The 20,958-nt window shown below is 35.0% G+C and overlaps 1 protein-coding gene across 1 annotated transcript; it reads left to right on the top strand.

The window, feature by feature from the left end:
- The first annotated feature begins 19,233 nt into the window (after nucleotides 1-19,233).
- Nucleotides 19,234-19,692, top strand: LOC129881639 (calmodulin-like protein 3). Its single transcript, XM_055955775.1, has one exon. It carries the CDS (start codon nucleotides 19,234-19,236, stop codon nucleotides 19,690-19,692), a length of 459 nt encoding a protein of 152 aa, XP_055811750.1.
- The last annotated feature ends 1,266 nt before the right edge of the window (nucleotides 19,693-20,958 follow it).

Below are 20,958 nucleotides of genomic sequence, written 5' to 3'. Positions count from 1 at the left end.
TAAATAAATAGTAAGTACAATATACAAATAATTGGCGAAATATACAAGATACAATGTATGACATAATAAAAGCAAAATATCCTCAATTTGAAAAAATAAACCCATAATGGTTAGAACCTCTATTTCTCCAGTGGAGTTGACATTCTGTTACATCCCTATTTTTACAAATAAGGTGCAATGTCATGGGATCGTAAAAAATCTCAATTTAATTAGTTAATTAGTTTAAAAAGAAATTTAAAGAAAAATATTATTTTAAGGAGTCGCCACCTAATTTTTTAGGATAATTAGGAAACTAATTAATTAACAAAATAATCTTAGAAACCATTAGATTCTAGGTAAGGGGTTCAAGTGATCCCGAAGGAAAGGTATCAACGCCCTTCATAATCCACAACTATGGGTCCCGACATAATTCAATTTTTTCAAATTGAGGAGGAAATAAATAACATAACAAATATAATAAATAATGAAATATACACAAAAATAAAGTAAAACAATAATATAAAAATGGCCTAATATTTGACTAACATCGATAATATACATAATAATGAATTGAAATTATTTTTCGAATGGTTTTTTCGGAAAGTAACTCTGGATTGGGTACCTATAAAGATACTTAGTAAAAGTGTTAGTAATAGGAGGCCTAATAATAATAATAATAATAATAATAATAATAATAATAATAATAATAATAATAATAATAATAATAATAATAATATTAACAACAACTCAAAAATAAAATCCATCCTATGAACATGGGAGGCCTTAAAAATCGACGGTACTTTCTTCATCGGTCAATTTGCAAACTAAAGTTATGTATGTAACCACCTAAGCAATATTTAAAACGGAATAAATCAAATTTAAGAAACAATATCCAACAAACATTAATTTATACTTGACTAAGTTAGTATAAACATTAGAAATATTGAACCCAAATTGTGTTATAATTTGATTCTTGAGCTTGGGGTGCTGTTTAGAACCTATTTTGGGGTCAATTCTGGAATTTCGAATGCAGGTCCTATATTTTCCATTTTAGACCCCGAAATTGGTCCATCTCCAAAAAATATAAAATTAGTGTCTAAATGACCATAACGATATTGTGATTCTATATTTGATAGTGTGGTAGCGTTTTGAGGCTTTTCGAATGGGAAAAGCTCCGACACAGTGATTTGAAGCTCGCGTGTTCAGCCTACAGGTAAGCTACAACTTTCCTTTATTTAGATTGAGATGGAATGTGTGAAAGCATGTTGAAATAGATGGAATTTGGGTTGGGGTAGCTTATTTGTATTTCTTAGGTGTTAGAAATCATATTTTAGGCTTTTATCGGGTTTTTCGGATAGTTGGAAGCATGTGTTCCTTTCTATTATTTGTTGGTATTGTAAGAAGAGTTGAATTCTTATGTTATTGATATTGTGGAGAATGTTGGCCTTAGTATAGGTTGTAAACTTGCCTTAGTTTCCCCGGCGTTGCTCCAACAGGCTTAGATCCTTATAGAATGGTGTAGTGAGCTAGTGCTTGATGGTTTGGACTTAGCTATGTGGTAACCTTGCTTTTATGAGTACCCTTATCCATACCTCAGCATGATTACGACTTTCAAGATGTGTCGGCAACACTAGACTGTGTGAGCATTTATTTTCAGCTCTAGTTCGAGCTTTGGTAGCATATCAGTTGATTCATTGGGAAAGAGATTCTCGAAACTATTATCATCCAGTTGGAAAGAAGAATATTTGTCACCTTGGGATAATTATCGGTGAGCATCCAGTACCCAGCATCCAGTATCCAGTACCCAGCCTCGACCAACACCGACCTTGACCATACTGATATGTTATGGCAAGCATTCGGTTACCCAATCCTAGCCTTGACCGTACTGATGCTTTATGGTGAGCATCCGGGTTCTCAGTCCCGGCCTCAACCACCTTGAATACTTGGTTGAGCATCTAGGTCCCAGTTCTGGCCTCGACCCCTAAAGTATTCCTAGTTCATTGATTTTTAGAAATTCTTGGTTCGGAAATTATATATATATATATATATATATATATATATATATATATATATATACTTTTCTTTTAAATAACGGACCTTACCCAAGGATCTCACCCCTCGTGGCGGTCAGGGGTTGAGCCACACACCCCCAAGCCTCCCAAGCCTTATTATAAATAAAAATAGAAAATACATGGAAGGGGACATAAACCTAACTTCCAATCCTATGGTGGTTCATAAGTCGGCCATCCTTCTAAAGTTAGCCAACTCATCCCCGATAAAAGCAAATGAATCCTAGAAACTATGCACCTAAAGGAGAGGACTCCTCTCGATATAATAATTCTAAGAAATCGTAAATAAGGGAGACTCTCCCCTTACATAAATATAAGAAGAAATATATACAATATAGAAATTATATGGTTCTTCGATTCTTGGCATTATAGATTCTTGGTTCCTAGCCTTGGTAGTTATAGCTATTCTGTGTACTCGGCGGGCTTATGGGGGTTCATTCGGGCTTTTATTTTTAACTTGTGTATGAGTGTCCCAGCTAGGCTTATGGGGGCCAGTTGAGTGTAGTTAGCTGTAGTTCTCTTAGTTAGTACTTTTCCACCTTAGATGCTTATTATGATTTATATTTAGGCTTATTCCACTTTTTCATATTATTTTTACATTTTTTGCTCAGTTTATGATGCCTACTGGATACCTATTTTGTTAGTACTCATACTATACTCTATATCTACTTTCGTGATGTAGGACTGAGAAACAGCTACCATCGCGGATAAATCTAGCCTATTATTTTCAGCTCCGGAGACCAGGGTGAGCATTTGTCATTTTGAGATCACTTTTGTCTCCTTCAGCTTGGATGACTCGTCTTTTGCATTTCCGAGACTAGCCAGTTGATGTTTATATTTTTTGTCCTTTTTTGGAACTTGTACTCGTATTTTGTATTGTAGAAGCTCTGTACTTGTGATCTCTAAGTTCTGGGAGGGATCCTTAGTTGTATATGTCAGGTTTTGGTTTTGCTTCCATTTAACTGTTTTTGCTTATGTTAAAAATTTCTTGTTCATGATTAGTTTCTGCCCTCAAAATCATTACTTGTCATTCTGGGTTATGGGTTGACTTACCTATTAGTAGGTTATAATAGGTGTCATCATGACCTGAGAAACCAAGTCATGCCAAATTTCGACTCCGATTCTATGTTGTTTCCCTTACTCCCATTATCCCTTTTATTTATGCTTGTCACTGAATGTCATTACCTATCAAAAACTAAATGAATGTTAAGAGGCTTGGATAAGGTACTTCCGGGTGTTTTCGTGTCACATTTAGGCCCTAGGCTTGGGTCATGACACAACTCTAAGGCCTTTTGTGTCTGAAATAAATGCGGAGATGTTATATTTGCAGCGACAAGAAGTTTTAAGTTGTTCACTGCATTGGAGGCTGAAGTTAAAGCATTTACATGTGGATTACTTCACTGTTTGCATCACAAATATGTCCCTTTGATCATGGAGATTGATTCTCTAATTATCAAAAAGATCTTGTAGGGAATTTCAGAAATTCCCTGGGCTATCTCTGTGGATATTACAGTTATTCAAAGGGAAATGGTGTCATGATCCAACCTAGGGTCTAGTCATAAAACGGCGATCGAAACCCCGAAGGGCTCAAATCAAGCCTATTGTACATATCATAAGCATACATAAGGTGAAATATAAAAGTGGAAACATCATAAGAAAGTCTAAATCATGAATAAAAATCTGAAAATGTCTTATGACAACATAAACTCAAACATATATCCAACTAGATGCCTCTAAACATGAGTATGGGTGGGGGATAAGACATGTCCTTAGCTCACCCTCAATACACAACATAAGCAAAAGTCTTTTGACAAAAAACAGTAAATAAGTTGAAACTAGTCCCCAGTCAATGAGGACTCACCACAACACCTTCGAATAGGAACATCTACTAGTTACGTGGACGATTAGCATCTTCAACCTCAACTCCTACATTATGAGACAATGTAGGCAAAAAGTATGCATTAGTACATTGGAATGTACTAAGTATGAGGGCGTGACATACAACGTAAATCATGGAATGCAAAGGTCAAGTAAAATACGTGATAAGATGGAATACGTAAAGTCATGAGAAAATCATATTGACCAAAGAATTTAAAAACATAAATTCAAAATCATAACATACTTAAGAGATCATACATATGTTAGATAGGAACCATAACTGACAATAAGACCATACGAGCTATAACATGGACTCCGATGATACCCACATCGAGAAGAAGGAGACTACTTTGCCAAGGTAGACTCCTAATCATAAACATGTGCTATTTGTGGATCCACTAGATAGGTCATAAAGGCAACCTACGATGGCACATAGTTTATGGGATATGAGGCTGCCACTAAGGCTTTTGGTAGGGACCCCACCTCAAGTCCACTCGGTGCTAAGTCAAATCCCACGAAATACATACATAACATAAGATCATAATATCATATATCGTAGTCATGATCATAAGCTTGAAATCATAGAGTAGCTCATTTTCATAACATACTTGTAATGTGAGAATTGTCCTTTCATCATTACAATTATATTTACATAATTCATATCATTTGGCCTTAGGCCACCACATAGGATCCTAAGTCACCTTACTTCATAACTTGCATGTAATTCCATAATTTGAGATATACTTATAATTCATGATCATAATAGAAATACATAGTCATAATTCATACTTTGAAAATTCATGACCTAGCTTGTACTTGAAATTTGGGTATAACATGGATTCATGATCAATTGACTTGAAAATCATGAAATTAACTTGAAAATATGCATGATCATAAACTTTATATCAGTCCATACATAATTCATATAGATAATATCCTTTAGAAGCATAAATCAAAATATCCATAATTTACATCATGAACCCTAGAAATCAAAATGGGAGAATTTATAGAAAAACTCTTCAATTTAATTCGATAACCATCAATTTATATCAAAATAGAATCATGATCCTATTTTAAATCAAAATTCATAAAGTTGAAATAGAGATCACAAAACTCATAAAATACCATACTTTAACTTGATAGAAAACCTTGAAAAATTGATTGGGCTTCATGGATGAAAGGATCCATTAATCAATACTCACATACCTTGAGTGAGAACACCAATTAATTTTGAAGAACTTGAGAATTTTGATGGAAAAATTGAGTGAATGTTCTTGAAGTCTTCAATGGAAACCCTTGAGAGCCTTTTTGTAGAGAGAGAAATATTTGATAGATGAATTGTAGAAGAATGAATAGAATTAGAGGTTTATGTTAATTTATAAAGTTCAATTAGGTCCTAAAAATGTCTAGGTTCATTAACTAATAATTTGGAAAAAGTCTAAACGCCCTTAAAAAAATTTAATTTCAGCCATGAAACCTTCCTAGGTACGCGACGTGGTCCTATCGCGGATCACTCGGCCAAAAAACTGTCCCCAGGTCCGCAACGCGGTCCTGTCGTGGACCACACTGTTTTGTGGATTTCTTCAAAAATCTTTCTTCCGTTCTACGGGTCCTAAAAATCCACCAAGACCATTTTCCCGTAGGTTTTGACCCCCTAATCGATATTCCAAACTAGGATTTTCTAAAGAGATTAAAGAAAATGCATTACATGAGCGGCCTATTTCTAAGGCATTAATAAGGTATTTTGTGGGCATATTTGAAGGATGTTACAATATCTCCCCCTTGAAAACATTCGTCCTCGAATGAGATTCAACTAATACAGGAAAGAAATGGAAAAAGGATTTAAAAACCCAACATGGACATGAGAACACCTTGAAAAATGCATAGAATGTGTAGCCTTCATACTTAAAGTAAAACGTAGTCCTTGAGAGAATTTATTTTTCATAAATCATGCATGCATATGAATGACATATGGAACTGAAGCATAGGAGTTTAATTGATTTGATCATGAGCAACTTAGTACCTTTAGGCTTGAGTGAAAGGAAAGAGATAAGGATATCGCTTCATCATGTCCAATTCCGCTTCCCACGTAGCACTCTCTACTTGTTGATTCCTCCATAAAACTTTGACAGATGCAGCATCTTTATTTCTTAGCCTATTCACTTGTCAGTCTAAAATCTCATTTGGGACCTCCTCATAAGTCAAATTCTCTTCAATACTCACGTCCTCCATTGGCACAATAGAATTTGGATCACCCACAAACTTCCTCAACATCGACACATAAAATACCGGATGAACTAAACCAACTCAAGTGGAAAGTCTAACTCATATGCTACCTTGCCAATGCATTTTAATATCCTATACAGTCCTATATATCTAGGGCTCAACTTCCCTTTCTTACCAAACTGAATTACCCCTTTTATAGGTGAAATCTTTAAATACACCATATCATTCACATCAAATTCAAGCTCTTTCCTCCTAGTGTCTGAATAGGAATTTTGATGACTTTGAGCCATTTTCAATCTTTTTCTCATGAGCCTGACTTTCTCCATTGCATTAATTACCAAATATGGACCAATCAATGCCATCTCACCAACTTTGAACCACCCCACTGGAGACCTACATCTTCTCCCGTACAAGGCTTCAAAATGAGCCATTTGGATGCTAGAGTGATAACTATTATTGTAGGCGAACTCAATCAATGGCAAATGGTCATCCCAACTTCCTCTAAGGTTAATCACACACGTCCTTAACATATCCTCCAAGGTTTGAATTGTTCTCTCGGCTTTCCCATCGATTTGAGGATGGAAAGCAGTACTTAGCTTGACTTTAGTGCCAAGACCTTTTTGAAATAACTTCCAAAAATATGAACTAAATTGAGTACCTCTATCCGATATAATCGACAAGGAACACCATGAAGTTTCACAAGTTCACGAATATATAATTTAGCATAGTCTTTGGTACCATAAGAAGTTTTGACTGGTAGAAAATATGCTGATTTGGTCATTTGGTCCACAATGACCCGAATAGAATCATGTTGTCTTCTAGTACGAGGCAAACCCATGAAAAAGTCAATATTCACATCTTTCCACTTCCATGTAGGAATTTTGATTTCTTGAGCTAAACCTCTTGGCCTTTGATATTCAACTTTCACTTGTTGGCAATTAGGACACTTAGCCATGAATTTCTCTATGTCTCTCTTCATGCCATTCCACCAATACACTTCCCTCAAGTCACGATACATCTTGGTGGATCCCGGATAAATTGAATACCAAGAACTATGGGCCTCATTCAATATCAACTCTCTTACCCCATCAATATTTGGAACACACAACTGACCTTGGTAACATAGTACCCCATCTTCTCCTAGGGAGAAAGACTCAACGGACTTTTCAGCAACCGACTTTTTCAATTCGACCAAAGTTGGATCATTATCTTGCTTGGCCTTGACTTCTGCCGCAAGAGATGATTCTGTCACATTATGTATAAGAACGCCCGCATCATTGGAATCAACCAAACACACACCTAAATATGCCAATCTATGGAACTCTTTGACCAATTCCCTTTTACCTTTCTCAACATATGCGACACTACCCATAGACAACCGACTAAGAGCATCGGCTACAATATTTGCCTTACCCGGATGGTAAAATATGCTTATGTCATATTATTTTAGGAGTTCAAGCTATCTCATTTGCCTAAGGTTTAAGTCATTTTGACTAAATACATATTGCAAGCTTCTATGGTCGGTAAAAACATCAACATGCACCCCATAAAGATAATGGCGCCAAATTTTCAATGCAAACACAACCACCGCAAGTTCAAGATCATGGGTTGGATAGTTTCTTTTATGTACTTTAAGTTGCCTAGAGGCATAGGCTATAACCTTACTATGTTGCATCAAGACAAAACCCAAACCAACACGTGAAGCATCACAATAAACAACAAACCCATTTGAAACTTCGGGCAATGTCAAAATAGAAGCTGACATAAGACGATCTTTCAACATTTGGAAGCTTTCCTCACATTCTTCCGACCATTGGAATTTTGCTTTCTTTTGTGTCAACTTAGTTAAAGGCAAAGAAATAGATGAGAACCCTTCAACAAACCTTCTGTAGTATCCGGCTAAGCCCAGAAAGCTTCTAATATCTGAAGGATATAATGGTCTAGGCCAATTTTTAACTGCCTTTATTTTCTTTGGATCTACTTTAATTCCATCATCGGACACCACATTGCTAAGAAATGCAACCTCTCTTAGCCAAAATTCACATTTACTAAATTTAGAGAATAGTTCCTTTTCCCTCAACGTTTGCAACACAATCCTCAAGTGACCCATATGATCGTCCTTATTTCGAGAGTAAATTAAGATGTCATCAATAAACACCACTATAAAAATGTCCAAATATGGCTTGAAAATGTGATTCATCAAATTTATGAATATAGTGGGAGCATTTGTCAACCCAAACGGTATTACTACAAATTCAAAATGACCATACCTTGTCCGAAAAGGCCGTATTGGGAATATCACACTCTCTTACCCTCAATTGATATCAACCAGAATGGAGGTCAATCTTGGAAAAATAGCTTGCTCCTTGTAATTGATCAAACAAGTCATCTATCCTTAGGATTGGATATTTGTTCTTTATGATGACCTTATTCAATTGTCGGTAGTCTATACACATTTGGAGTGACCCATTTTTCTTCCTAACAAACAACACGGAAGCACCCAGGGTGAAATACTTGGTCTTATAAAACCCTAATCCAACAAATCCTTCAATTATTCTTTAAACTCCTTAAGTTCTGCTGGAGCTATACGATAAGGAGGAATAGAAATAGGTTGGGTATCGGGAAAGATATCTATGCCACAGTCAATCTCCTTTTCGAGAGAAATACCGGGCAAATTATCGAGAAACACGTCGGAGAATTCATTAACTATAGGGACCGACTCAAGAGTAGGAGTTTTGAAATCAATATCCTTAACTCGCAATATGATAAATTCACCCTTTGGAAATCATTTTCTGGGCCTTAATACATGAGATAAATCGACCCTTAACCACCAAATCACTTCCATTCAAGAATAGGCTCATTAGGGAAGTGAAACTTAACCACACGAGTTCTACAATATATAGATGCGTAAGCGGCATGTAACTAATCCATACCAAGGATGATGTCAAAATCAGTCTTATCAAGTTCAACAAGGTCACATGGAATAACTTTGTGCAAGACCCATACGGGACAATTTCTATAAGCTTTTTTGGCTAATATCGAGCCACCAATATGAGTATAAATCGAGAAAGGTTCTATTAACACTTCGGGGCACACATCAAACCTCATGGCAATGTAAGGAGTAATAAAAAAAAAGTTGGCACCCAGATCAAACAATGCATATACATCAAAGTTAAAGACTCGTAACATTCCCGTGACCACATCGGGACACTCATCAACCTCTTGCCTAGCATAAAGGGCATAGAAGCGGTTGTTGCATTGGCCACCCTTAGGTTGAGCTTGGGCACCTTGTTGCACTTAGCCTCCTATAGGTTGACCATATCCACCCTTGTTGTCTACAAAAGGGAACTTAGATCGCTTATGGCCTATCTTTCCACATCCATAGCAAGCACCTATTCCGATCAAGCACTTTCCTCCATGATTCCTTTCACACTTTGCATATTTTGGAGGAGAAGGGTTACTAGAATTTACACCTCCTTCACCTTAAGCTTTAGGGTATGGCACCCTATCCTTAGAAAACTTCTTCCCCGAGCTTTGGCCTTGATGAGAGCGTCCACTGCTACCAACGGTCCTAGCATTAGAGAACCCACCTTCATATCGGGCCCTCTTAGAATCCCTCATCCTCATTTCTTTGAGCTTTTCTCCTTTAATTTGTTCGGCAAAAGTCATAAGCCGAGATATGTCCATCTCTTTAACAAGCATAGTGGTGCAACATTCCTTAGCAACCAAGTAGGACACCCCTGATATGAATTTACTCATTTGGGCATGTGGATTGACAACCATTGAAGGAGCATACTTGGATAGCTTAGTAAACTTGATGGCATAGTCCCTCATCCCCATATTGCCTTGTCGAAGATTTATAAACTCCAACACTTTAGCCTCCCTTAACTCAAGAGGGAAAAAGTAATCAAGGAAAGCAAGTTTGAAAGCTTCCTATTCGACAGGACCTTCATCTACCCTCTCCAACTTCCATTGAGTGTACCATATTTGAGCAACACCTTTGAGTTGGTAAGTCGCCAACTTCGCTTTTTCTTCCGAAGTCACCCCCATAATACTAACTATCTTATAGACCTTATCAATAAACTCTTAAGGATCCTCATAAACCTTTGAGACATAAAATTTTGGAGGACTCATTCGTGCAAAGTCCCTTACTTTTAAGGCTGGAATAGGAATATTAGGAGGAGCCACGACACCTTGGTTGGTCACTACTCTGGCTAGCATAGTGATAGCGGTTTGAAACTTTCTATTAGTCACTTGGTCTGGTAGAGGACCATTGTCTTGAGGAGACAGGGAGCTTGGGCTTCATTAACATTTTCTCCCCTTGGAAATGGTGGTCTTCTTGGAGTCATTTTTCTGAAAATCGCAAAGAAAGACTATTAGGGAAAAAAAGTCTTAACGTAAACTCTATAGTACGACATGGATTATGAAAGAGGTGAGAATTTCTAAAATACCTTATAGCCTCCTACTCATAAGTGTGGTGTGCTTCACAACCATAAATAAGACTCTACTTGACGCGGCATGTTGGACACCCTAGGACACTTGGAAAACCTTGTGCTTTGATACCAAGTTTGTCACGACCCAACCTAGGGCCTAGTCGTAACACGGCAATCAAAACCTCGAAGGGCTCCAACCAAGCCTCTTATACATATCATAAGCATACATAAGGTGAAATATGAAAGTGGAAACATCATAAGAGAGTCTAAATAATGAATAAAAATCTGAAAATGTCTTATGACAACATAGACTCAAACATATGTCCAACTAGATGCCTCTAAACATGAGTATGAGCGGGGGCTAAGACATGTCCTTAGCTCACTCTCAATACACAATATAAGCAAAAGTCTTTTGACAAAAAATAGCAAGTAACTTGAAACTAGTCCCCAGTCAATGAGGACTCACCACAACACCTTCGGATAGGAACATCTACTAGTTACGTGGACGATTAAGATCTTCAACCTCAACCCTACATTATGAGACAATGTAGGCAAAAAGTATGAATTAGTACGTGGAATGTACTAAGTATGAGGTCATGACATGCAACGTAAATCATGGAATACAAAGGTCAAGTAAAACATGTGATAAGATGGAATACATAAAGTCATGAGAAAATCATATTGACCAAAGAATTTAAAAACATAAATTCAAAATCATAACATACTTAAGAGATCATACATATGTTAGATAGGAACCATAACTGACAATAAGACCATACGAGCTATAACATGGAATCCGATGATACCCACATCGAGAAGAAGGAGACTACTTTGCCAAGGTAGACTCCTAATCATAAACATGTGCTATTTGTGGATCCACTAGATAGGTCATAAAGGCAACCTACGATGGCACATAGTTTATGGGATATGAGGCTGCTACTAAGGCTTTTGGTAGGGACCCCACCTCAAGTCCACTCGGTGCTAAGTCAAATCCCACGAAATACATACATAACATAAGATCATAATATCATATATCATAGTCATGATCATAAGCTTGAAATCATAGAGTAGCTCATTTTCATAACATACTTGTAATGTGAGAATTGTCCTTTCATCATTACAATTATATTTACATAATTCATATCATTTGGCCTTAGGCCACCACATAGGATCCTAAGTCACCTTACTTCATAACTTGCATGTAATTCCATAATTTGAGATATACTTATAATTCATGATTATAATAGAAATACATAGTCATAATTCATACTTTGAAAATTCATGACCTAGCTTGTACTTGAAATTTGGGTATAACATGGATTCATGATCAATTGACTTGAAAATCATGAAATTAACTTGAAAATATGCATGATCATAAACTTTATATTAGCCCATACAGAATTCATATAGATAATATCCTAAGCATAAATCAAAATATCCATAATTTACATCATGAACCCTAGAAATCAAAATAGGAGCATTCATGGAAAAACTCTTTAATTTAATTCAATAACCATCAATTTATATCAAAATAGAATCATGATCCTATTTTAAATCAAAATTCATGAAGTTGAAATAGAGATCACAAAACCCATAAAATATCATACTTTAACTTGATAGAAAACCTTGAGAAATTGATTGGGCTTTATGGATGAAAGGATCCATGAATCAATACCAACATACCTTAAGTGAGAATACCAATTAATTTGGAAAAACTTGAGAATTTTGATGGAAAAATTGAGTGAATTTTCTTGAAGTCTTCAATGGAAACCCTTGAGAGCCTTTTTGTAGAGAGAGAAATATTTGATAGATGAATTGTAGAAGAATAAATAGAATTAGAGGTTTAGATTAATTTATAGAGTTGAATTAAGTCCTAAAAACATCTAGGTTCATTAACTAATAATTTGGGAAAAGTCTAAAATGCCCTTAAAAAACTTAATTTCGGCTAGGAAACCTTCCCAGGTCCGCGACGCAGTCCTGACGTGGAACACTCAGCCGAAAAATTGTCCCCAGGTCTGCGAGGTGGTCCTGTCGTGAACCACACTGTTTTGTGAATTTCTTCGAAAATCTTTCTTCCGTTCTACGGGTCCTAAAAATCCACTGAGACCATTATCCCGTAGATTTTGACCCACTATTCGATATTCCAAACTCGAATTTTCCAAAAAGATTAAGGATAATGCGTTACATGAGTGGCCTATTTCCAAGGCATTCTTAAGGTATCTTGTGGGCATATTCGAGGGATGTTACACATGGAGAATAGGGAGGTAGCAGTGGTGCACACTTTTAGAGAAGGAAACAAGCCGACAGACTTTTTAACTAACTTAGTTTCTAGTTTTGCAGGTACAAAATGCATTTCATTTAATCATTCACAAGAGTTACCAGAAAAAAAGGGCCAAAATAACAACTTTCATATCAATGATAGAAATCAGAACTAGCTGGATAGATATACATGAAGCTCTGCTAATGAGGACATATATGCAAATTAAGAATGAAGAGTATGGTTCATATAGATTGCAAGTAGATCTAAAAGCATACAAGAATAATGAAAAGGAGATAGTTATTTTCACTTCAACAGCTAGGTAGAGAGGCAGTATAGACAAGAACCTGTTCGGTGTCCAATGATTTTTGTCACTCAGACCATGGATTACTGCAGTGGTATTAAGTCTTTCGATCTCAACCTACATAAGACGTGGAAATGAGTTGTTCACTCATCACTTGATGTCGATTCAAGGATGTGTTTTAGGGGTAGGAACTTAGCTCGAATTTATGATGACGTATATTTAGAGATGAAGAAGTCTTCTTCGATGTTGAATCCATGGCATTTGTGAGAGTTATAGTTCCCAGGTGAATGTCACTCAAGATCCTCACTAATTTCTCATTGCAGGTGATTGAAGTCAAGTTTCGGTCGATGACCTGGGTCGTCGGGGAGAGATGGAGAAGGCGGTTTCATCTGATCCTTCTAGAATCTGTGTTTATTTGTTTTGATGTCTTTATTTGATTTGTTTTAATTAGCTTTTGTTAGTATCCTTTTTTTGTATATGAACTTGGGTTATTTTTGGGCCCAAGGTAACCTCTTGTTTTTTTTAATAAATGGTTCTTGGATCCGATCTTGAGTTTTAAAAAAGGGTCTTTTACTTAAATAATATAGTATATAGCATTAATTATGAATTTTACCATATGTTTTAGCTTTACCAAAAATAGTAGTACTTTTTTTATTCGAAATTGTAAAAAAGCATGAAAGCATTTTTTTCTTCATCCCCCCCCTCCTTTTTTTTCTTTTCTCCAATTTTTCTCTTTTTAATTTAAAAATATTATTAAAATGTTTTTAATTCAAATATATTACAGTATTATGTATAAATTTTAAATATTTCAATATTATTTAAATTAATTTTAAATTAAAATAATTAATTATTATTTTTAAAAAAGAAAGAACGAGAAAAAAGGATAGAAAAAGAGAGAAGCATGAGAAAGCTAGGAAGAGAGAAAGAGAAAGAGGAAAAAAGGACAAAAAAGAAGAGAGAAGGACGAAAAAGCTAAAAAGAGAGAAAGTGAAAGAGGAAAGCTAGAAAGAGAGAGAAAGTGAAAGAGGAAAAAAGGATAAAAACAGAAGAAGAGAGAAGGACGAGAAATCTAGAAAGAGAGAGAATGTGAAAGAGAAAAAAAGGATAAAAAAAAGAGAGAAGGATGAGAAAGCTAGAAAGAGAGAGAGAAAAAAGGACAGAAAAAATGAGAAAGACAGAGAAATGAGGGTAATGGGTTATTTTAGTTATTAATTAAGATATATATGTTATAGATCGCAATTAAAAAGTATCTTTAAAGAGAGTAATTATTAACATAAAAGAATTCATTTATATAAAAAAATCCAAAAAAACATATAGCTTCATAATCGTAAATTTTACAGTACAGACATTTCAAATTTGGTGAAAACATTTATGGTCAATTTTTTATTTTTATATTTATGTGATATGAGCTATTAATCAATTATTGCACAATATCTGCTGCCAACCTATGAAAGGGTAATTAAAAAAAAGAGAAGTGTTAAAACAAACTTAAACTATTTCATTTTTTTAGTTTCATACCTAAACTATTGGAAGCGTAAGTTTCATACCTAAACTATCACTTATTAGTTTGAGAAACACACCTCAGTGGTGTGTGTAATACACTCCTAATAGTTAAAAAAGGATAGTAAACTTATTCCAGTAACACATGAACTTCAAGTACTCTTTCCATTTAAATTAATTTATTTGTCATTGTCATTATTTAGACAATTAAAGATACATTTTTATTATATTTTTTTCAAATAATTTTTACATATTTTAAATTATTAATTATTGTAAATGATAGCATTTTCTATGTAATTTTTAAAAATTTAAATTTTATCAACATAATTAATGATTCCATATTCGAATTTTAATCGAATCAATAGTATCTGTTGAAATGCTAGTAAAATATTAAAATATCTATTCAATTAATATTTACAGCAGAATTCTCAGCACTCCCATCAGCTGCATTCCAAATATGCAGGATCAAGCCTACTGGAAGCCTAATTCTCATGGTAATTTCACTTGTTCATCAGCCTGGGAGTTGGTAAGAAAGAAAAAGACACGATCACTCACTAACAGTAACATATGGCACAATAGTATTCCTTTCAAGGCCTTTTTTCTGCTGTGGAGAGCTTTAAGACTTAAGCTCCCCACAAATGACAGAATTGTAGCCTTTGGACAGGAACCTGCTGCATGCTCTTGTTGCTATAGAGCAGGTCTTGATGATATAGACCATATCTTTGTATCAGGTTACTTTGCAAAACACATATGGAAGCACTTCTCAGGATCATGGGGTCTTCAACTCAGCATCACACCATTAAAAAACCTATTAATGAGGTGGTGGCTAATCAAATACAACAATGATCTGCACAAGTTAGTACTGCAAGCCATACCTATTTTTGTGTGTTGGAATCTATGGAAGAATAGATGTGCATGCAAGTATGGAGGCAAGAAGTCTAATGTAATTAGAGTAATCTTCTCAGTAACCAAAGATCTATATATGTTTATATCTACTGTGTATCCATATATTGATTTGCCAAGTAAGTGGGCAGACATGGTTACCATGGTTGAAAAAAGCCAACATGAATTGAGAGTAACCAAGGTATGCTGGACTAAACCACAGCCTACAATGGTCAAGCTAAACACAGATGGGAGTGCCCTTAACAATCCAGGGAAGATAGGGGCAGGGGGCATTCTTAGGAACCATAATGGAGTGTTGATATATGCCTTTGCCTCTCTTCTAGGCTTTGGGTCTAATAACCAAGCTGAAGTACAAGCAGCTCTTATTGGTATTCAATGGTGTCTACAACATGGCTACAGTAGGGTAGCCCTTGAAGTAGACTCTGAGCTACTGATCAAGTGGATCAAACAAGAGATGAAACCACCATGGAATATTCACACCTATCTCACTGAGCTGCAGGTATTGATTAGCAAGATGGAAAGCTTCCATTGCAGACATATCTTTAGGGAAGCTAATTTTCCTGCAGATACACTCTCAAAAGAAAGCCACATGAATGACCATACACAACACTACTACAGTTTTCAACAACTTCCAAGAGAGACCAAGGGATACTACAAAATGAACAAAGCTGGCATGGCTAGCTTTAGGAGAACAAAGATGAAGAAGATCCACCAACCACCTTGAAGGACATCACTAATCATGCTCTAGTGTTAGTTTCCATTCAAGTAGATTTCTTCATACTTTGTAATAATAGCTGATATTTATAATGATATTCAGGACCATTGTAAAAGGGAGAGTCTCCCTAGTTTACTGCTTTCCAAGAATAATTACCACACCACTAGAGATAAGGGATATAGTAGCTATATTCTCTTCTCTTGTCCTTTTGTTTATGCAGGTAGTTGCAGACATGGAAAATGTCAACCAGCATTACAACAGCATATAAGAGTCCACAACAACAACTGTCCAAACCAACAACACAACATCCACCACATGGAACTCCATTCTACAACCACCATAAAGGAAACTCTGGTTCTATTTTTGTTTTCTATTGTGTGTCTCCTTGTACAGGTTTCATGCTAATTTGAGCCTTGGTTTGGAGTTGCAGTAGTGGAGTTTGAAGTTCTTACACCAACATCTCAATAACATCACTTGCATATGCCACATTACAGCAGTAGCTGTTAATGCAGCTGATCAACAGCAGCAACAACTCCACAGCAGCATCAGAGGCAAGCAGAAAATAGCATCCCTCAACAAATACATCATGCAATATCAAAAGGACTCCAAATTGTGCAGGACTACAGCAAATACATCTCCTCTAGAGCCCAAGAAGTTTCAACTCAAAAGGATAAGTAGAGACAATAGTCGAGCGACCTTGAAAAAGTTAGCTGACTTAAGTCTCAAGATGGAGAAACTTACAATTTGGAGCTTCCAACTTATATAAAAGGCCTCCAAATGCTGCAGGAATACAAAAAATACAGTATTTGCAAAGCCTAAGAAGTTTCAACTCAAACGGATAATTGGAGACGTTAGTCGAGCGATCTTGAAAAAGTTAGCCGACTTAAGCATAGTGAGGGAGAAAATTGCAACTTCGAGGTTCTAGCTTATGGAAAAGGCCTCCAAATGTAGTAGGACTACAGCAAATAAAGTATTTGTAAAGTCCAAGAAGCTTCAGCTCAAATGGATAATTGGAGACGTTAGTCGAGCAACCTTGAAAAAGTTAGCCGACTTAAGGTTTGTGTCTAGTTGTTCTTGGTCTTGTTCTTGGTCTACAAGGGCTGTTGTTGGAAGTGCAGGAACATACAGAGCAGCAACACACCAACACACACTTCAGCAACAGTCAGCAAAAGCTCAATAATATGCATCATGCAACATCAAAATGGTCCCACATGTTACAGTATGATAGCATATGCAGCAACTATAGACCCCAAGAAGTTACAACCCAAATGGATAATTGGAGATGTTAGTCGAGCGACCTTGAAAAACTTAACCGACTTAAGACTCATCAAATGGTATACTTCCATATGTCACCAAATCTGCAGCACCATGCACTAACATTGCATGAAGCACTCGCATCTCATGGACAAGCTCGGTATGAAAAAGATTAAGAAGGCGAAGATGAAATGAACGATCTCGACCCATGGAAATTGGAAGTTTCATATACTTGTTCTTCAATTTAGCAATGTTTTAATGTAGCTTAGTTGAATAGGACTAGTGTAGGTTTCTTTCTTGTATTGACATGGAAGGGGAGAGTCTCCCTCATTTACGCTTTTCTTAGTCGCATTGTATCGAGAGGAGTTCTCTCATAGGTTTATCGCTTTCCATCTAGTAATGGGGATGAGGTGGCCGATCTTAGTAGGTCTCATGAACCATCTTAAGTTCAGAGGTAAGGTTTATGTCCCCCTCCGTGTATTTTCATTTTATTTTATTTATGTTAAGGCTTGGGGGTGCTGCTCAACCCCTGACTGTGCACGAGAGGTGGGAGCCTCGTGTAGGGTCTCTTTCCAATAAAACAAAAAAAAATTAATATTTACAGTGAAATGGTCATTTTCATCATAAACATTCAATTTTTTTTACATGAAATTTATGTTCAACTATAACTTTATCTATCAAATATTCTTTTTTAAAATTCAATCAAATTTGTCACAACACCCATCATAAGTAGCATTATTTTTTAAAAAATCAGTACATCATGAGTTCAAGTCTCATCGGAAAAGCAAAAAGTAATTCACTAATTTAGTCTATGAAAAGGTATCGGGCTCACATAGAAAAATTGTATTACGACATATTATAATATATATTATTTCCTTTGTCTCTTTTTAATTGTTATATATAATTAAAAAAATATGTGTTTTAAAATAATTATTAATTTAAAAAATGAAGAGAGAATTAATTTTTTTCCTAACTTTGCCTTTAAGGTTAATTATTTTAGAATTGAGAGACACATATATAGATAAAAATTAAATAATTAATAAGAGAAATATTACTCAAACAACATTTCTAATTAGTTTTTGAGGTGTGTCAAGTCTTATCATGTATATGAAATAACTTATTTTATCACTATGGTATAAATGATGGAATAAATAAACCAAGAACTACCTAATACATCAACCGAACATATGATAAAATAATCGTGCATTTTATCTTGAGATTATTATATGTTATATCTCATACTAAATGACTAATTTTCTTCCATCATCACACTCTTTCTAATCTTTACAATTTTTCCAGCTCATATATATTGCATCTTTGTCATATATCTTAATTGTACTTTTATATTAATATATATGATATAAGTAGTTAGATTGATTAGAACAAGAAGATCGAAGGAGAGAGATTTGAAATATATATTCTGAATTTACCTGGATATTATCTTATAAGGAAAACCTCAAATCCTAACAAGGTCTAAATCAGTGATCCAACGATATTAGTGGATATCCTCAAAATCATCCTTCAATTTCTCTACTTTTTTTGTTTCTTTCTTTCTTGATATATTAGTATCTACTCTAAATCATTTGTCCCTTTAAAGGTTTTTATGTTATCACAAATTTACAGCGACTCTTTCTCTTTCGGCCTTTTTTATTTTTTTAGAATTAACATTTTTCAAAAGAAACAATAAAATTGTTTCATCAAAATAATTAGGAGAAATGGATCCAGCAGAGATACGTAGAGTTTTTCATATGTTCGATCGAAATGGGGACGGAAAAATTACGAGGAAGGAGCTTAGCGATTCGTTGCAGAATTTGGGAATTTACATTCCTGACATGGAACTGGTGCAAATGATTGATAAGATAGATATTAACAGAGACGGATTTGTAGACATGGAGGAGTTTGGTACATTGTATCAGTCGATAATGGACGAAAGGGACGAAGAAGAAGACATGAGAGAAGCTTTCAACGTGTTTGACCAAAACGGTGATGGATTTATCACGGTGGAGGAATTGAGATCCGTTTTGTCATCGTTGGGTTTGAAACAGGGAAAAACACTAGAAGATTGCAAGAGAATGATTATGAAAGTTGATGTGGATGGTGATGGAAGGGTTGATTACAAGGAATTTAGACAAATGATGAAACGTGGCGGATTTGCTTCTTTGAGCTCAAGTTGACATAACTCCGCTCGGAAATGCATGGTATATATTTGAAAAATGTACAACGTACATAGATACAAAAGAGTCAGGAATCAGCCAGCTAGCCTTTTGTATATGAGATATTAAACTTGTTGGAGCTAATATACGACTTACCTCCTAAATAGTTTGATCAATTAATACAGTTGGGTGCATGTATGACTTTTTCATCTTTTTATTTTTCTTTCTTCTTGTTAATATTGTTCTTCGAAGAATTGTCATCAATGGCCTTGATTTAGGGTTTGTGATATATTAATTATTTCATTTCATATGTAAACATCGATGTAGCTCTCTCCTTTCTGCGCATGCATATGCTATATATTACATTAATCATGTTGTGTTCTTGATTTCCATTGTATTATATACTTATCCTTTTTGAGAGGATTTTTATATTTGCTTATTTAATTTTTTTCATTCAGTAAAATGTCCATTTTATTACTCAATTGTTATAATTATCTGCAAAAGTCCTTCTCTTTTCTCCTTCACTTAAAAGAAAGTTTGAATGTAAAAATGAAAAACTTTAATTAATGCAAACTCCTCTATATGATATTCTATGTTCATATTTTGGCCAAACAAATGTATGTTATTAGTTTGTATATACTAAAAGGTGTTATTGAACTAAAAACCAAGCATATGGACCGTATTGAAAATGAAATGTTTGTTAATTACCACATTACATTAACCTAAATGACATAAAATCCTGCTATATGCAACCAAAATTCACTTTCCATTAAAAAATGCTAAAATATAAAGAGTTGAAACTAAAGGGTTCTCGTGCTTTTTATTAGAAGGATCAATTAGACAAATTATCAAAGGGCAAATTTCATTAATATACAATAAACAACTTTGTTTATCAAAAATATAGTCAAGTTTTCATTTACCAAAAAAGTAGCTCAAAATTAGAGATACTATAAAGCCTAAAAATAGCCTAATTCCCTAATTCAAAAGGCAATGGCAAAATTTGATTCTCACTACAGAGCAAACAACGGCTTCTCTAAGATTTTGACGAGAATATCTCAATTTCGTCGAAAAAGCATCAATTTAATCAGTGATTCATTGTCAATTCTTCAATTTCATCAGTGATTTAGTCAATTTATGTTTTGATTTTATCAATTCTTCAATTTTGATGAATTATTTCACTATTCTGATTCAACACAATGAGGAGTGGAAGAATAACAATAAATACGTCAATTATGTTGTTGATATTGTTGTTGTCAATTCCGATTGTGATTTTGAAGATCTAACTAT

This window comes from Solanum dulcamara, chromosome 3, assembly GCF_947179165.1.
Source record: "Solanum dulcamara chromosome 3, daSolDulc1.2, whole genome shotgun sequence".
Classification (NCBI taxonomy): Eukaryota; Viridiplantae; Streptophyta; class Magnoliopsida; order Solanales; family Solanaceae; genus Solanum; species Solanum dulcamara.
This window is presented reverse-complemented; position numbering and strand designations above follow the sequence as displayed.